Source organism: Oreochromis niloticus, linkage group LG15 (genome assembly GCF_001858045.2).
Source record: "Oreochromis niloticus isolate F11D_XX linkage group LG15, O_niloticus_UMD_NMBU, whole genome shotgun sequence".
Taxonomy (NCBI): Eukaryota; Metazoa; Chordata; class Actinopteri; order Cichliformes; family Cichlidae; genus Oreochromis; species Oreochromis niloticus.
The window spans coordinates 14756610-14775236 of NC_031980.2; the positions used below are offsets into that span (position 1 = coordinate 14756610).

The following is an 18627-nucleotide window of genomic DNA, read 5'->3' on the forward strand; positions in this document are numbered from 1 at the left end:
TTAGGAAATTCGCATTTTCATTCTTACGCTGATGACACACAGCGTCATCTGTCCACTAAGCTCTACTCTTCCACCTTGTTCTCTCCACTGTTTGTGTACTTGAACTTGAATTGTGGTTATTTGCTAATTTCCTCAAATTAAACAGTGACAAAAAAGTGTGTTTTTGTGGTAAGAACTAAAACTGTTTAGATAAACTCGGTATGTAATCTACGTAAATGGAAGTTTTCGCACTTCCATTTACGTAATATTAGTTGTCTACGCCCATTTTTTACAGCTAACAATGCTCAGGGTACATTTTAATTCTACCTTCTCTAGCTTACCAAACAAACGTACCCGTATACTTCAAATGTTTCGAAATGAGCTGCTCGTGTCGTTACCAGAATCCCTTCCATAGAACATTTTACTCCTATCCCTCAACACCAGCGTCCTGTAAAATACCACATTAATGCTTCTTGCTTTCAAGTCTCTTCTTAACCTTGCACCTCCATATCTCTCTGATGTCCTGCATATGGCCACTCATTCCCATACTCTGAGATCCTCCTCGTCTATTAATCTCATTATACCGTCTGCTCGTCTGACTACCATGGGCTTTAGAGCTTTCAGTTGAGCTCAGCTTCAGCAAGCCCGTACCCAGGTTAGACCCCAGGACCTTCCTGTGGTAAGGCAACAACAGGAAGGCTAACCACCAAGCCGCCCTGCTCCATTAACAAAGAGTGGTATACAAAATCCCTCTTATTTTAAAATGTTTGCTATTTTGATGCACAGATACAGATGAATAGATGCATATCCTGAGACTTATTATATGTGACTGGTTATGAGCAGAACAGGTTGTAAGGTGCTTCTGAGTTAAAACTCAGGTCAAGGATCAAATGTAATTTGATGCTGAAATTTAAGGTGTTGCACTAGAATACTTTTAATGCAAGATGTTCATGTTGTTTGACTACTACTATACTATTACTGTACTACCTTATATTAATTAAATGTGTCACTTATGGCCTTTATGTTCTTTAATATTATACATTCTGCAGTTTACATCAAAACAGCTTCATCTTTTCAGTCCCTTCTCAACTTGTTGAAAAAGTTTTATTCTTTTAAGGATCAGGGCTGCATGAAATTGGATCAAGGTATTGCAGTTCTGCAGTTCTGCAGACAGTGGCTAAAGGAAAAAGGCTGGCTAAATCTGAGAGAGACTTAACCTTTTATAATGAGCTGCACATAAATAACGTTATTATTCTTTTCTGTCTGTGGGTAGGCACGCAAAGAGCAACCTTTTCCCCTTGCCAGGAAGAGTGGAGATTACCATTCAGGCTGACCACAGAGGTTACGTCAGACGAAGCAAGCAGCTCATTCATTCTGCGAAGATAGCATCAGAGTTGCAAACACAGGGTATAACATCTATATTAATGCAGGAAGCATTCCTGAAACAGAGGACAAGTGAGGGTGAGTTCATTTACTTCATTCACTTGGAGCTGGAGGTGGAGAGTGCGTGCAATAAAGTCAATGAGCCAGTAGATTTCCCTGCTGTGTAATTTCATCACCCTGCACACCTCCATATTGGACAAAAAAAGTTATAGGCACTGTGTAGGAGGACAATGTGTAGGAGTTGTTAATGTCAACTTTTTATTATTCATAAGCAGGCACGAGGTCCAGAATGTGCTTTTTGATGAAAAAAGCACATTTAGAGGAGCCCTCCATGGCTTTTGGACTTTATGGTATGTTTGCAAACATTTCCAATTTAGTCTATTATACTTTTTTTTTGGGGGGGGGGGGGGGGGGGAGCTTGTTTCACAGACTTGGGTATGGAGAGACTCTGGATTTTGGTTGGCTTTAACAAAAGATACGGTTTAATTGTGGGAATTGTAAGATTTGGGTTTTTAAGCTTGAGCTCAAAAAAAGAGGATCAGAGCCAGGATTTGTTGGCCTGCTGCAGCAGTTTGAGTGCTGTAACTTTTCTTGAGCACTACAGTTTCTTTGCACAAACGACTACGTGCCAGTAAAAAGACACCAAAATTAAATCCATCAGCTCTATGGTAGCAAGTCTTGAGCCTTAAACGGAATTTCCTATTTAACCTGCAAGCATTCAACCTTTTCAGAGATGTCTTAATAGCATGTGCATCTCAAATAGAAGCTGTCTTGAAATTAGAATCACATTTTATAATCTTGATATGCTTCACTAGGTGATCAACATGTCAGAAACAAAGGCTGAATTGCAAATCAAGCCAAAAAGGCATCAGGAAACTGTCCTGAAGAGAGCAGAAGGCTCACCACGTGGTGCTTGTGGGAGTGTGATTGATTGCATATCTGTTCATTATTACTGTATGCAGCACGACAGTACAGTCACAATTAGGTGACACATGAATTATTACATAATCCAGAGGCCAGTTTTATAGACTGGTTAAGTGATTATGGACCTAATCTCTATAAACAGCAATCTGCATGTGAATATGCTGAATCTGCAGGCACTGGACATCATGGTGTTTGGTACTGGAAGCGTTCAGGTTTCCCTCTCCTTGGTGTCTGAGTGCTACTAACGAATCGCTTTGAGATGATCAGATAATCTACATTTTTCACTCAAGTCCCCGTAGATCCGTGGGCAGTCAGGCCTCAGGTCTAGTTTTATTTTTCAGATCACTCAACATTTTCTTTGAGTCATAAAATGCTCACTTATGCTGCGATACAAGGCAAAGCTAGCAGAATGATTGGGACTTTACATTTCACCGAGATCTGCAGGTCACCACTCACAGCGCTGGCATCTAAGATAAACTGCTTAAAGATAAACTGTTGGCAGTGCTGAGTCACTTCTCTGGATTCGCACTCCTTGGTCTGGCCTCTACTAGTTTTCACATCACCATCATTCACTGCAGATGATTCAACCTTATCACACGGCCCTGTGGCATGCTGGAGAGTTAGGAGAGGCGTCTGCAGCGGTAAACACAGGCAGCTAATCTTCATCATGTTTACAGAACTCGAATTAATCATCAGCAGGGTCTCCTCGCAGCTCTAAAGGTGGTGTCAGCCATGTCACATCAGATAAGGCCGCTTCCCTCTGATGTGCTGAGTGGAAAGAGCAGGCCAGCCAGGTTGCATTCTGCTGACTGGCTGGAACCACATGTCAGGCTGAATGCAGTTTTGCTAAGAGGCTGATACCGCCTTCACCCAAGAGCACATTGCCTGATCCTATTGCCTGTAACGCCTTAAGTTACAGACAAGCAACTGGTCAGGTTTGTTTTTGCTCCGGGAAGAGAAGAATGCACTGTTTATACCCAAACCAAGCAAAACAATCTCATGTGATCTGACCTAAATATCGACTCACATACACATGATCATTAAGTCATCCAGATGTCTATGCCAGGGACTCAGCCAGGATCAGTCCCAGCTATGAATGCACCCCACAAAACACATTGTTTTATCAGAAAGGCAACATAGCAGCTGCAGCATTGTGGACTGTGGATAATCTGGCAGCAAGAGCCATCGTGGATTTGTGCTTGTGAGCTTTCCTGCTGTGTGGATGAGTGTGAAGAGCAGGGTGCATTAGAGGATCACCACTGTAATGGTGTAATTCAGGATTCCTGTTTAACGGTAATATATGTTTATTTTAAAGAGTGGGTGGGCATGAGTGGTTCCTTTACTGGAGTGACCATTAACACAGGAAGATGCACAGGGATTACTCATGAAGGGAGGAATTAGGAAAGAGATGGAGGGAAAAGGCAAGAGCTTGGAGAGGAATTAAGAAGAGAGGAGTTTATAGGGAGAGAGTAAGGGGGGAGGAAATGAAATAAAAGAACTTCTAAGGCAAACACAAACCTTTTACAAGCTAGTTTAAGGTTGTAAATATTGTTTAAAACTTACTCTGTGCATTTTTATTTAAAGGAATGATTCAAAATTTGGAAAAAGTTAAAAAAAAAAATACACCTGTTGACACCTCTAAAGCTCAGTAATTAACATAACACATAATACCTTGTTTGTTTAATCTATACATAATCTGAAATGTTAAGATGTTAGGAAGTTGTAGTTCTACAGGAAATTATGCGCTATATTTCATTAATCCGGATAAAGGGTGACCCCGTGATCAACCCCACCTACCCTTTTGCAACATCTGTTTTTGAGAAAAAGACTTTCAGAGGACAGAAAACATTCTAGCATTTGACCTTTCGGGAGCATTTCCCCAAGACATTAAGCCAAGGAGAAGAGAGTGCTCATCTACTGGAGCAATTTCTATTAGATGAAAGATGAGAACAGCTCATCTGTGAGAGCACTAATTTCTTAGTATTTTAAACATTTTCTCCCTGCTACACTTTTACTGATGACTAATTCATCATGAATGTACTTTACAATAACGCCACCCATAAAACATCAAACCTAGATTACAAAAAGCTCATAATGCAGCAGTCTGTAAAAGACCTTGTTTCACTGATAACTGGTATAGGGGAAGAGCAGGCAGGCGCAGCAACGTCTTGTAAGTCAGGAAATTCTTAAGGTGTGTTCAGAAGCAGAAGCTAATTTTAACCTTGTAGCATTCATGCAAATTGGAGCACTCGTAGCTTTAAGCTACCTAGCAATGAACACAGCCACTTCACATGTAGGAGCGTGCCTGATTATGTGTGACAACTCAACCCCAGTTGAGTTTTTCCCTCACGTTTCTCTAGTTGTACTCCTTTCCTATAAGTTCTTTGATTCACTTAATTAAATATATGAATAATGCCGCAGGATTAGCGAAAGGTTTCAAAAGAAAATCCACATTGCATCACACCACCTGCAAAATCTGCCTTGTTTCTGTCCAACTCTAAACTGGGGATGTGATAAGTAGTAACTACCAAACCCAAAGATGACACCCACTCAATACAGTGAGATTGGTCTCCTGGGAAGTGAGCCAAAAAAAAGTTTTCCTTCACACCACTACATATGCACATTTACTTCCCCTCCTGACCCAGCCGTGGGTTCACGCTCAGCTCAAAGAGTTTTACATTTAACAGAAATACAGCTGATTATTCTAGGCTCTAGGGAGGTTATACAAATGTGATTAAAGCTTCATAATAGAGAAAAAAACAACCTTGTTTAGAAATCTCTTGCTGGTTTTTATCATCCTGGTCTATGGAAAAATAGTTTTTTGGCCATCAGGGAAATTTTGTGGTTGTTGTTGACCACTGTGAAAAACTGGCAGCAAAGACGAGTGGCAGCTGCTTATATTGCCAAATAGATGATAATTTTAGCAGCAGTGCCAAAATTCCCATAATGTTTAAAAGCTGATTTTTTTTTTACCACTCAGTAGTTGTTGATAGGATATGCTCTGTTTCATTATAGGATAGCAAATCCTTTACCTGTATTTTTTACAGCCCACTATAAAAAAAATTATGAGCCAGCAGCAGTATTGAAACTGACTGCATAATTTCTGATTTCTCAATAAATGTGTTTTCTGCAATTACATATTTCCTCTGGAATGCAACTACCTTGAATCCCCCAGAACAATACTTTAACATTTCACTTTCTTAAATATTGCATTTGGATCACATACATCAATAGTCTCTTGACAGATATATATAGAAAATTTAATTTTTATAGTAGTTTCATTTTAATGAAGAGAGACAGAATATGAACCAACAATCCAGAAAAAAATCACATAAAAGTTATAAATATGATTTTCATGAGTGAAATAAGTATTTGATTCCCGAGCAAAACAAGCCTTAGTATTTGGTGGAGAAACTCTTGTTGGCAACTAGACATTTCTACAAACTCAGAAGGGATTTTGGCCCATTCATCGTTACAGAAACTTTCTAAATCCTTTAGGTTTCTTGGCTGCTGCTTAGTAACTTGAAGTTTCAGCTCCTTCCACAGACTTTCTAGGCCTGAGCTGGATACTGGCTAGGCCACTCCATGAGCTCAATGTGCTTCTTCTTTAGCCTCTCCTTGGTTCCCTTGGTGGTATGTTTTGGGACATTGTCATGTTGTAATACCCATCCATGACCCATCTTCAGTCTTCTGGCTGAGGGAATGAGGTTCTCAAGATTTTATAGCCTCGTCCATTCTGTCATTCTGTACCCTTAGCAGAAAAACAGCCCCAAAGCATAGTGTTTCCACCTCTGTGCTTGACGGTGTTCTTTGGGTCATATTCAGTGTTTCTGTTCTTCCAAATACAGTGGGTCGAGCTGGTGCAGAAGAGCTCAATTTTGGCTTCATCTGACCACAGCACTTTCTCACAAACCTTCTCTGAATCATATACTGGCAAACTTTGGACTTGTACATGTGCCTTCTTCATGAGGGGGGACCCTGCAGGTGCCACAAAATTTCAATTCATTACTGTGTAGTGTCTTACCAATAGTGTTCTGGTGACTGTGGCTCCAACAGCCTTCAGATCATTAACAAGCTCCTCCCATGTAGTTCTGGGCTGATCCAACACCTTTCATATTTCTTCCATTACTAAATAATCATACCAACAGTTTTCACCTTCTCACAAAGCTTCTTGCTGATGGTCTGATGTGGGCTAAGACTTGACAGCTCTTTGGTCTTTCCCATTGTGGTGGAGAGTTGGAATGGAAGAAATCAGATCAGAAAGTAAATCAGCAGTTTCTGAAATACCCAGACCAGTTGGTTTGGCACCACCAACCATTCCACACCCAATGTCACTTAAATCACCTTTCTTCCCAATTCTGATGCTCAATTTAAGCTTCATCAGGTTGTCTGGACCATGTCTATGTGCCTAAATGCCCTGAGTTGCCACCATGTGATTGGCTGATTAGAGTTTTTAACAGCTGAGCAGATGTACATGATAATGTTTCCTATGGGTGTATTTATGTCACAAGTTCTTACCAAAAAACCCCCCCAAAAAACTAATTTTTAAATGTTTTTTTCTAAAAAATCATTTTCCTGAATCTTGTAATGTCTTTATCTTAAAGTCTTGGAGTATAGGTACAAAGGTGCATAAAAATTTTCCAAATCTTTCAAATGTCTAGTTTTAGTCATGACCGCTGGTTATTTAGAACCCATGCTTAATCTCAAAACCAGTAGAATGTCATCACAATGTCCATTTGGGCTGAGTGACAGTTCCATTTTTAGAGCAGGATGTCATGGGATTTTTGTGCCTTATGTTATGTTTGAATATTGTGTGGTTTCATAGAAATTTGTCCCCTTTTCACATTATTACATTGATGTCATTGGCATTAAGTGGTCTGCTTAGTGAGGAGACCAGGAATTCAAAAGGGATTAAATTCATTCATCCTCCGATCCACACAGATGAATGGGTATGCACGACCAAGATGCTCGTTTTTTGAGTGCGGTTTGGTGCCAGTGACTGCAGCATAAAAGGCACAGGGGTGGTCAACCTGGGTATGGGTTCAAGATATGACGTCACCCGGCAGATTGGAGGTGCACGTTGAATGGAAAGCAGCTCTCTTAGTGGCCTCCAGAGGGCAGAGTGGCCTCTCTGCCCCTGGGCGATTCTGCCCTGTGCTCTGGGCTTAGCTGCTCGTTACATTAAAACAGGGGCTTCTGTGACAGAGTCAGCATTATGAAAGCTAAGAGGATTAGCTGATGGACATTTCTGGCGTTGCCGGTCAATTATCAAAATGAAAAGCAGTGACTGGGCAAGGCCTGGCATGCTCTATGGCACAGAAGAGCTCCTCTCTCTCCTTCTCATCTCCACTCTAGCTCTCCATCTCCCACTCAGCTTCTGTCTGTCACAGGTTACTGAGGTTTAGGCAGGGAGGCGGGAGGGGGAGAAATAAATAAAGGCGTCATTGGTGCCTTTCTGAACATGACATGGTTATCTGTGTGAGCCACGGATTAAAAAAGAGCATTTAAAATTTAATGTTTCTAAAGTGCAAAACTGTATGTTATGCAACTGTGTAAAAACAGGCCTGCATGTCAGCCAGCCATCCATGCTCAAGTCTAACTCCTCCAACCATGTGCATGATCATCCATCCCCACACACACTCCCTCACACTGCGTGCTTCGCTGCTGTGTATGTGTGGGCATGTGTGTGACTGTGTAGCCCCCTGTGATTGCTTAGCACGCTATGATAACAGGAGGAGTCTCCACCACTGTGATGTCACGCTGCCAGCACGTGTGATGCTGGAGTGTTGGGGGTGATTTGTGGGGAGGCAGGAGGGGAAGAGGGTTTGTTTTGGTATATCCATAAAAGTGACATTCCACAGCTGCCCGTGTTAAGGATCTACCCCGGGGATTCACACAACACTGCGAATGTAATCAGCCGAGTCAATGTGCCACCACGGCTGCAGCGGACACATCACGCCGGCAGTGACACCGTGCCTCCCCTTCCATCCTCAACACTCCCTCTTATCGCCCAGCTTTAATACAAGCAGTCACACCTCACTGGGGCACGGCAGAGGTGAGGCTGTATATCCACGTGTGCCAGAAAAAGATAAGAAAGCAAACTGATCAAGTGTTTCTCTTATTATTATTTTAAAGCCAGGAAGGCAACATCTATGTTTATTTCTATAACTGTGAGACAGTTACTTAACATATAAAAAGAGCAGTAATCCTGGTTTACTACAAGTAGGCTGAATTATATTCAATCCCAATTATCACTTTCGGGGACAATGTCATGTCAGCGCTGTATTACAGATGGTCCTGCTGCATGGGCAGATTTGATATGGGTATTCAGAGGCTGCTTACATACAGCTGAAAAATGTCTCCATCTGGTGTCACTACACAACTAGGTGAACTCATAGGCAGCAAAGTATTTGTAGTGATAGACCGATCAGCATATGTGACACATCATATGCTTATTTTTTTCGTGTTATCAGTCTGAAGTTAGTTTTGCTTATTGGCTTATTTTCATTCTTGCACTGGTTAGGTTTATCATTGTTTGTATTTCTGTTTGGTTGTGTTTGTATTCCTCAATATCAGATGATCTGAATTCATCTCAAAGTGTAGATTCTGAGAGAACTAATATGAAGCTCTGGAGCTTTGTCAAGCCCAAACTGCTGGAACCCTGTTCTCTCTCCTTGCCAGTGTGCCTCTGCAATGCGCAGTGAAAACATACAGAGGTGGAAAAGAAGATTATCAAATTAAATCGGCCACATTTTGGATTCGAATCTCCAGGTAGGCTGGGGCCTTTCTGTGTGGAGTTTGCGTGCTCTCCCTGTGCCTGTGTGGGCTTCCTCCCACAGCCCAAAGAAGTGCAGTGGTGAATCTAAAGTGGCCGTAGGTGTGAATGGAAGGTAGATAAAGAGCTTAAGTGCACAGCATAAAGTCCTGTATGAGTATATGTGAAATACGAATGTGGGCTTGTAGTATAAAGTGCTCTGAGTGGTCAGTAACACTGAAAAACCACAATATACATGCCAGCCCAGTAAGGATTCTGAGAAGCTTTCGATTTTACCTTATATAAGCAGTAATAAATGAGTGAATAGTCAAGTGAAACAATATAACTGTAGGACTGAATAGCCAGCATTTGAAGTCCTGGACATTTAAGACAAACAGAAATAGATCTTGGAAAAAACAAAGATTTTTAATGACAGATCTGGAGGCCCAAAACATTTACTTGTATGGAGGACTTGTACACTACAAGAACCTCAGAATCTGTTCACAAGAAGATGTCAGTCCATGGAAACATCTGCCTTTGCCATTATTGAGGTAAACTACCAATGAAAAAAAAATACCTGGAAAAGAAATTATAAAAGGTACAGGAAAAGGAAAATGTACAACACGGTTTGCAGTGAAACAGTCGGAACTGCTCATAGGGCAGAGGTACACGCATCTTCTCTGTGTAAAGTCCTTGTAAAGGCTTGTCTCTGTATTTCCATGATGTGCTCTGCTGCAGCTATACAACAGCGTACTGCTGATACAGCAGCTCCCGGATCTTATAATAGTCGTCACACAGGCAGCCTTCCAGGCCAATGCGTCCGGCCTCCGTCTGGACAAAGAGAGCGCAAACATGCAAAGGTCATCCACCAGGTCCTCACACAGCAAGCCTTCACCAGCCTTGTACGTCACACCAGACCTTAAAAACAAGTGTGTTCTCCATTCCTTCCTACAAACTTGGATGAAAGCGTCTAATGAATCTGCATCAAGATTTTACAGTTAAACACCGCACTCCTTTACGAGTCTCGGCTCTCTTTGATTTCCTTTTCTGGGTTGCATCTATTTTAAGTTCTTGTCAATTATGCAGTTTGTTGTTAGTATCCTGGCTCACTCCTACTTTCTCTTTAGTTCTGAAGCTTTGCCTGTGTTTCTTATTTGCATCTTTGTCTGAGGTGAGATGTTTTAATTTGCTGCTGGGGCTTTTGCAGCCTACTTACGCATGCTGTATTTGTTTCTCTTTGTGTATAAAGTACCATTTGGGGTATTTGTGCTTAAGTAAAGAAAGCTTAAAGTACTCCATTTTCCAAGTGTGTCTTAGAAAAACAGTCAGGTACCTATAGAGTATCAACATTAAACCCAGTTTTCTTCCTCCCGTTCATGCAAATACAATTTAAGACAAAACAGGAAGCAGATTTACAGCCTATTGCTTCCACCTGTTTTTCTCTACACCCCAGACTTTCTCATGACATATAAAATGACGTGCTCAGTGCACCGTAAGGAACTGCTCGGGATCCACAATCTATCATCAAACAAATGGAGAAGCACGGTTTGTTGTAATTTTTTGTTAGTGTGTCTCATGCGATTAATTTTCAACTGTGCATCGCTGCATCCGATGGCTCAGAGTCTCATGTCACTATAGCCAGGAGTGTAAAGAGAAAAGGTCTTTCAAACAGCATTTAAAACACCATTATTTGTCATTATTTGAAACACTGGCAGGTTTAATATGACTAATTGACTGGTTTTCTATCCATCTAGTATTCTTTCATGGGAAGGAAGGACACTTACTCTGCGGACGGCCACCATGTTGTTGCATACCAGCACTCCTCCCACAAACTCAGCCTGGATGCCCTCTCTCAGCAAGACTTGCTTGAAGTCAGACAGACGAGGCTCGTTGATGAACACCGACTGATGCCCTGGAGTCTGAAGAGAGAGTGAAACAGGGTCAAACTTGTCCTACAAAGACTCCTTATTCACTCTTTTGGACGCAGACTATCACAATCACATCACAAGCCTTGGGAAAAGTTTTCTTTCAGGGATCATTTCTGCATCACACGTTGGTCAAACGACATTACAACACCAAAATAACAGTTTTTATGCACTAACTGTAGCAGCTATTTGGGTCTAAAAGTCACGTGCTGCTCATGTTGTTTCATTTGCCAAAACAATTTGCATTACTGCAAGGAAATGAGGCTACCTGTCAAAATGAGCAGCAGCAAAAACAAGCCTTCCGATCACATATTCCCTCTGAGCTGAATCGAAACAAAGCGCCCTATTTAGCATTCGTTCCACCCTCTTTAGCTTTCTTCGCAGTCAGAGGTGGGACCACTCACTCGTACAACATCACTGACCCATCTAAATGTTTGGGGCACACTGGGAAAAACAGACTGCGTTTGATCTCTCATTCAAAAATATCTAACAACTCTACAGCAGCAAAATAAACTTGAAAGTGAATATTTGAAGGTCCTCCACTCAAACATGTGTTTAGAACATGTGCACAGCCTGACACCGGGAGACGAAGAGAAAAAGTTTAGAGCTGGAAGATATTAGCAGAATTTTGTGAGCTGACAATTAGGAGAATATCTCAGAGCAGCTAAAGATGGTTCATGAGAGTTGGATGCAGCCCCTAGGCTTGAAAAGTAAAGTCAATGAAAACATGCCTTAAATGGCTATTGATCGACAGGGGGTGAGAACTCTGTTCTGAGTGAAAATTTGTCCACTCTTTTCTTTGATTTATGAGCTCATAAATGTTTTTCTACTTGTTTATGATCTCAGCTGCTAATTTCAAGTGCTCTTCAATAGAATGTGACAGTTATTTTGCAGGCCAAAAGGTTCAGCTTATTGGTACGGCCGTGCACAGTCCTGATTTTTATGTGGCCCCTTGGGGGAAACCCCCTTCCAAAAAAAAACGATGAATAGATTAGAGTAGAGCTACTCTATGAGTCACATGTAACAATCAGTCTTAATCTAAGTGTAATTTCTGTACAGCAAAACAGCTGTACAGAAATTAGCTGTTTTGCAAAACAATTAACATCTCATTTCACTAGAAAACACCATAGCACATTGCTAACCAAGCTAGCTTGCAATATCTTGTCCAAATATGGGCATGGTTGGAGATGGAAAGAAAGTCAAACTCAAAGTTTTAAAAAGCAAAGTTAGAAATACATGGAAGATTGTCCAACATTTAAATCCAGTCTGTGGATGCACTATCCAACATAAACCTTAACACAGTTTATAGGGCTAAGAAATGGTTATGCATTTTTTGTCTTCTCTGAGGAGTCTCAGAGTCTCTCAGAAACTTAATTACTCATAATCAAATAATCAAAAAGAACAGCAAAATCATTCTACACAGCAAGATTTCTGCTCCCCACCTCGTTTGGTGGCAGTGGTTCCAGCGTGGGAATGACATCACTCTCTTCGGAAAACTCCTTCTCATCCTCTCCGAACAAGTTCTTCATGGCTCGCTGTGCCGCGACTGCTATGTTGACGGGGTCAGTGCCAAGATCGGGGGCGATGTCCATAGCCAGCTCGCTTTCTTCCGCCTCGTCTTTCACACCCTCCTCCAGTATCACACCGGTATCCACCTTCACTACACGCATGTCCAGCACACCGTCAATCCACGCTAGCTCCGTGTCTTTGGCCTTGCAGAACTGCAGAGAACTCACCAAGGAGTCTTTTAACCGCACCTTTACCAGGACAGAAAACAAGATAGTATGAAGACACTGACGAGTCTTGGAAGGATTGCAACACAATACTTCAGATTTAAGGTCATAAAACACATTTAAGGTATAAGATCAAATGCACCCATTACTAAATTTAGGGGGAAAAAAAGACAAATAAACACACTTTATTAAAAATATAATTACACAGGCCTTAAATGAAGCTAACCTGGTAGATGTGGGTTTCACTAGTGGCATCCACAGTTTCCTGCAGTTTAGGCGTGTAAACTTTGATGTCCTTGCTAAAAGCCTTGCAGGACTCTGCCAGGTCCAGACTGGCTTCTGGTGGCCCACGAACAATCACCAGCTGTCTGGGCTTCATCTGATTGATAATCTTCTTTATGGAGTCCCCGTCAGAGCGACCCTCGTAGTCTATGTACGTGACCCTTGCTCTGTGAAGAAACAGAGATGAGGTCAAGCCTTTGAACACTACACTTGCTAGGACAAGAACTGCACCAGAGACACCAGAGACTTGTTGACTACACATAACAATTTTCAGCATCATACAGTTTGATATTCAATCACGTGGAGGTGGATTCTACTGTACCGTTTGCCAATGGCCAGTTAAAATGGCTGAGAAAACACAGCCAAATTATCACAATGATCACTGACCTTATTTCAAGACTTTCTGTGCTTGAGATGCATTTTGTGGGGACTACAGACAGATCCTGGTCCATAGGTTCATCTCCATTGGTCAAACCAGATTCTAATTTGCTCTTCTCCTCCTCTGTGGCTTGCAATTCAGGAACCAGAAACTCCTCTAGCCTTTAAAAGGGTAACATTGGTTTTTATTATTATATTATCATTGATAAAAGTCAGAATTTCACATTAGTGGCCTCCTGGATTCATCAGTCATCTGATGTTTTTGTGCATTAGCATCGAGTACCTGATGATTTCTCCATACTCGTCCCATTTGATTCTCTCCTCGTGTGTGGGGAACATTGGATATGACTTTTTGGCCTGTTTGAAGAAACTGCCTTTACGGCTGCCCTCGCCCTTCATCATCAAATCGTGGTGTTTGGTTTTTACTACAGCCGACTGATCCAGATCATCATCCATATCGCTCTCATCGCTGGAGTCCACATCCACCCTGCAAACCCATAAAATAAACATTAATTCTATACTTAAAAGTTTAATTTGTCTAGGAGCAGACAACTTATTTTTGCTCGGTAGCGGAATATAAATGTTTGTCATAAAAGTGTTATGACTCATCTCGCAGTTACAGATTTCCTTTTAAACAGCATGTTTGAGATTTGTAGTCTAGACCACAGTTTGCATTTGTGATGGCATTTTTTCCAAACCTAATTTGCTGCCGTACTCGTGAACTGACTGATGAAACGTTTTGTAACACCAATAGCGTCACAGAGAAAATACATGCAACCCTTAAGCTACAAGTCATCTCATGTCTTTTTCTGCAGAAACTTACTCTTTTGCTTGTTCAAGTTTTTTAGCAGTTTCTTTCTTAAGTTTCTCCTTTTCCAGGTATTCTTCCAGCTCCTTGCCTTCGAGTTTTACTCTCTTCTTGACCTGTGGTAACGAGAAAAAGTGGCAAATGGATACGGTGTAAATGACAAACTGACAAATTTTGTTTCTTCCTAAGCCGGGTCTGCATATTAGCATCAGAAGCTTCCCATGGGGCAGATATCAACACTCTGGTATAGCAAATCAACATTATGACTGCAGGACTCACCTCCAGATCCAGCATCTTTTCTCCAGGGTTGTCGATGAGGTAGCGAGCTAAGGTTCCAGGTGTGGTGCGGTACGTCAGGATGATGGAATTTTTTGCATTTTGACACCACTGGATAAAAAGTTCTCGAGAAAACCCTGACTCAAGGTCCGGTTGGCTGCAGAGCACCACCTTGGGGCTGGGTACACGGGCCAGGTCTGCCAGACTGTGGCACAGGGTCAAATGTCGGAATTGGAACGGGTTGTTCCTCTTGTCCTCAAAACACCTCATGAGCTTGTCACTCATCCACTCCACCTACAAAGGATCAGTAATTAATGAATTCATGAATTATAACAATAACAATTATGTATTATTTGCTGTGCTCTCTCTGTAGAAAAATTTAAGTTTTGACTGGAAAAATCTGAATATTTCAATAGTTTCTCCGATGTGAAAAACAAACAGTTAATGGTACCTGGGACTTTGAGAACTCCACTACATTGTAGCTAACATTGTTAAGCAGAGCGAGTGGGTAAGCTCCGAGCCCAGCATCCTTCGTCCTCCAAATCTGGTCCAGGAGCTGAGCCAGTTCCAGCACACGCCCAGCTGTATCGACGGCAATAAGGACATTGCCATCACCACGCAGGGTCTCCATCACATTGGCTGTGGAAGAACGGAAAAAGAGAATTACAAATTTACATAATAAAATCTGTAACCGTTAGAATATGGCAGTTTGAACTCACATACTATTGATGTAATAGTGTTAGTGTTAAAGCGCCCAGTGGCTATTAATACGTACTAAGTAGCTGCTCATCTCTTTGCTTGCGACGTGGTTGTACATACGCCGCATTGAAGGAGTCTGTAATAAGTAAGGATGGACGGCTGAGGCTCTCCAATGAGCAGCCATTGAGGTGGCTGGAGTACACAGAGAAAAAGAATGCATTAACAATGAGCCAAACTAAAAACAATAAAATTTCATTTCACATTAATGTTTTCTTTGCTTACATTTCTCTCTTGTGGTTAAAGTCCACGGCGTAAACAATCTCCTCCTCCCCATCCTTCACAATTTTCCAAATAGTGCCTCCAATCATGTGACCGGCTGGAAGAGGAGTAATGGAAAGACCGTGCCCTTTTCCTGTCAGGTAAAAAAAAAAATACATAAACAATCACATTGTTATATGTGGTGCATAAACAGGGAATAACACCTGACCTCTGATGTTCTGCAAATAAAACACACCTTTCAAATTGACAATCTGAGAGTACTTCAGCTGCTGGATCTTATCAAAAGCAGCATCCACATCATCAAGAGTGAACAGTGTAAAATCTTCACTGTTGTTTCGGGACTACATGGAAAGAAAGAGAGAATTTAATACAGCAATGGTAATCAAGCCAAAAAGACCCTCTGTTAATTAAATCATGCATTACCCACATCCCCTTCTTACCTGATACAGATCGTACATGAACATCTGCCCCATCTTGTAGACAGGAATCGTGGCATAGATAGTACAGTTCAGCCCCAGTTTGCCCACAGCGTATGGCAGGGCTCCCAAGTGTATGGGGTCGGGATGGGAGAGCAGCACAGCGTCGACCTGATGAACATGTCTGGAGAGGGGAAAAAAGAGCATTGCAGCAGGTTCAAGTCCCAGAAAAGTGGAGTAGTTTAATTCAAATCTTTATTCAATCGCACAGTCTCGTCTCACAAGATCAAAATTTGTTCTTTAAAGGAGAACAATACGCATTCACAAGGAGTCCAGACAGATAATAAAGCTTTACATTTTACAAGGGTAATATAGGCTTCTAGTGGCCTCTACTTTGAGGACAGTTTGCGATTCATTCAAGATTAGAAGGTGCACAGTTCCAGAAACAAAGCCAACTAACATGTGCACATGGGAAATATTTAAAGTTGTGTTTAATGTTTTCCCCCTCAACAAAGATGACATTTCATGAACTGCCCTGTACCCTTAATGATGAGTTTTGACACCTCATTACATATCAATAAAGACGTGACAACCATTGACATAGTTTTTGGGGTTTTTCCAAGGGTAACTGAATAGGCAGAGACCACCCTCACCAATTTCTGATACAAACCCAGTCATCTTGCTCTATAAGCAAGAAAAGAGCTTCAAGGGTTACTTCTGATACTCTTGGTGTTAAGATAGCTATTCAAATTGTGTAAAAATCACTTTGGAGGTTTCCTGACTTTGCACTAAAATAAGAATTTAAAAAACATTTTTTTCCCTGGAAGTTACAATTCAACCACTGTCTCTGAAATCTCTGTAGCTGTAGTTATTAGATGTGAGAAAAGAAGAGATTTTAGGTAGTTTGGAAGCCTCAAAAGTAGAGCTGTCCCTTTTATTCTCGACTCTATAGATGTTCATCCAACTGATACAGTTAGAAACGATGAGTATGAAATTTCTCATTGGTGATAAAGTACTATAATAGACAGGGTTTTATATATATGTTGAGAGGGCGAGAGAGAGAAGACTACCAAAGGCAAGGACAGACATGAAGGTGAATGTGCAATAATGGCATAGTTAGAAGACGACAGACATCCTTTAATTCTGCACTCTTGCACTACATAGCTAAGAATGATTCACATTCACAGGCAGAGATGAAGAACACAACTATTATGTGAATAAAAAGCTCTAGGTGGAAAGCATAATAAAAACCAAACTGCATCATTAATAATTCCCACTCTTCTTCTTTCCACTGTCCTCATCGTACATCATCTGCTTCCATCTCACCCTATCTCTAGCATCCTCCTCTGTCACACAAGCCCTCTTTCACTACATCCGTAACTCGTCTCAGTGGTCTTATTCTCCTGCTTGGCTACTCCATATTTAACATTCTTTGTCCAACATATTCACAACAACATCATCTCAGCCATACTTCTTTAAATTTGGTCTCCAAACCGCTCAACCTGAACTTTCCTTCTGATCTAATTCTTTCTCCCAGTGAAAATCTTAACATCTACAAAATTGCCATTAGAGTATGAATTAGGATAATTCATGTTGTATATATGTATAGGAAACAGCAATAGAATTAGAAGACATACATTTGTCCATGCTAATGAAAGCATAAAGAAGCAAAGGACTAAGTTTGGAAATCTCTCCATATATGTTGAACCATCTCCTTGCGCCTGATATTCTTCTACTACAAGATGAGACAGAAAAAGTACAAATTTAACATAAGTGAGGTAAGTTGGGGGTCTGATGTTAAGAAATTCTTGGGAGATGACCCTCAGACTACAAGACTACAAAACCTACACCCATCGTCTAATGACGGCCAGTAGTAGTAGTAGTATTATAAACTTTCTTTTATGGCAATAAAAGGTCGGCACAAGCTTTCTTTCCCCTACTTCGGGGTGGGGAGGTCAGTCATCAATAAACCAGACTGCTGTGGGTGTACTGTGTTTAGTGAGTTCATAAAGGCACATTTACTTTTTGCTAAGAGTTTTTTAAATTAGAAACATCAACTCTTTTTGAAAGACTGGCGGTATACCGACCTCTTCATAACATCTATGATTTCCATGGAGAAGTTCTCATCCCAGCCGCAGTCCAAGAGGAAGCGGAATTCATCCACCTGCAGCAGGTAACAAAGGGCAGTCTCCTCCTGAACCCCTGACACGGCTGTTAGCTTGATAATGGACGTCATGGTTCTTCAGTTGTCGCGCTGAAATATAAGAATTGTGCTTGCATGTTATACTCACCACGAAACCTTTCCCACTTAATCTAAGGCGCGTGGCTCTTTATGTGTGTGAGTGCGACTCTGAGAAAAGTCATTCAATTTAATCAACAAAGAAAACAAACACAACCATGGTTGGAGTTTGCCATTAAACTGTGTGTGAGGCTAACAGCGTAATGTTGCACAAGTTTAACCTGTGATGTATGCAGCTTACAGGCTGTAAGTAAATAAAATGTAAACACAGTTTTGTTGCTAGCCACAGCTAGCTCAGAGTTGTTAGCAGATTGCCCAGCAAAGTGTATTTACAGTGCTAGCTAATGAGTGTAAATGAACTAACAAAGGAGCGTGCACCATACCATTAATTGTAAAATAATGGATTAGTCTTCTGGAATAAAAAACAAACAACAATCTTTTTTTCTGTTATTCCCAAATTAAACCATTTTGGCTCGCGTTTTTGATAGCGGCAGACATATTTGCCGCTGCATCATGTGTGAAAGGGCAAAGGAGCATACCACATATGGTGGT

General features: G+C 41.2%; 1 protein-coding gene across 1 annotated transcript; it reads right to left on the reverse strand.

Moving 5' to 3' along the window:
* Positions 1-9441: 9441 nt before the first annotated feature.
* cpsf2 (cleavage and polyadenylation specific factor 2) lies at positions 9442-18618 on the reverse strand. Its single transcript, XM_003446284.5, has 15 exons — positions 18459-18618; positions 17924-18090; positions 15861-16020; positions 15656-15761; positions 15424-15553; positions 15218-15333; positions 14894-15081; positions 14446-14736; positions 14182-14282; positions 13642-13845; positions 13368-13520; positions 12925-13147; positions 12408-12722; positions 10825-10959; positions 9442-9871 (listed from the first exon to the last, which is right to left on the reverse strand). Exons 2-15 carry the CDS (start codon positions 18070-18072, stop codon positions 9779-9781), a joined length of 2364 nt encoding a protein of 787 aa, XP_003446332.1. The 5' UTR covers positions 18073-18090; positions 18459-18618; the 3' UTR covers positions 9442-9778.
* Positions 18619-18627: the final 9 nt, after the last annotated feature.

Coding starts and splice junctions, on each gene's coding strand:
- cpsf2 (XM_003446284.5), bottom strand. CDS start 18,072: ATGACGTCCATTATCAAGCTAACAGCCGTGTCAGGGGTTCAGGAGGAG. Junction 16,021..17,923: donor ATCATAGATGTTATGAAGAG/GTCGGTATACCG, acceptor TCCCCTCTCCAG/ACATGTTCATCAGGTCGACG. Junction 12,723..12,924: donor GTGAAACCCACATCTACCAG/GTTAGCTTCATT, acceptor GTCCTGGTAAAG/GTGCGGTTAAAAGACTCCTT.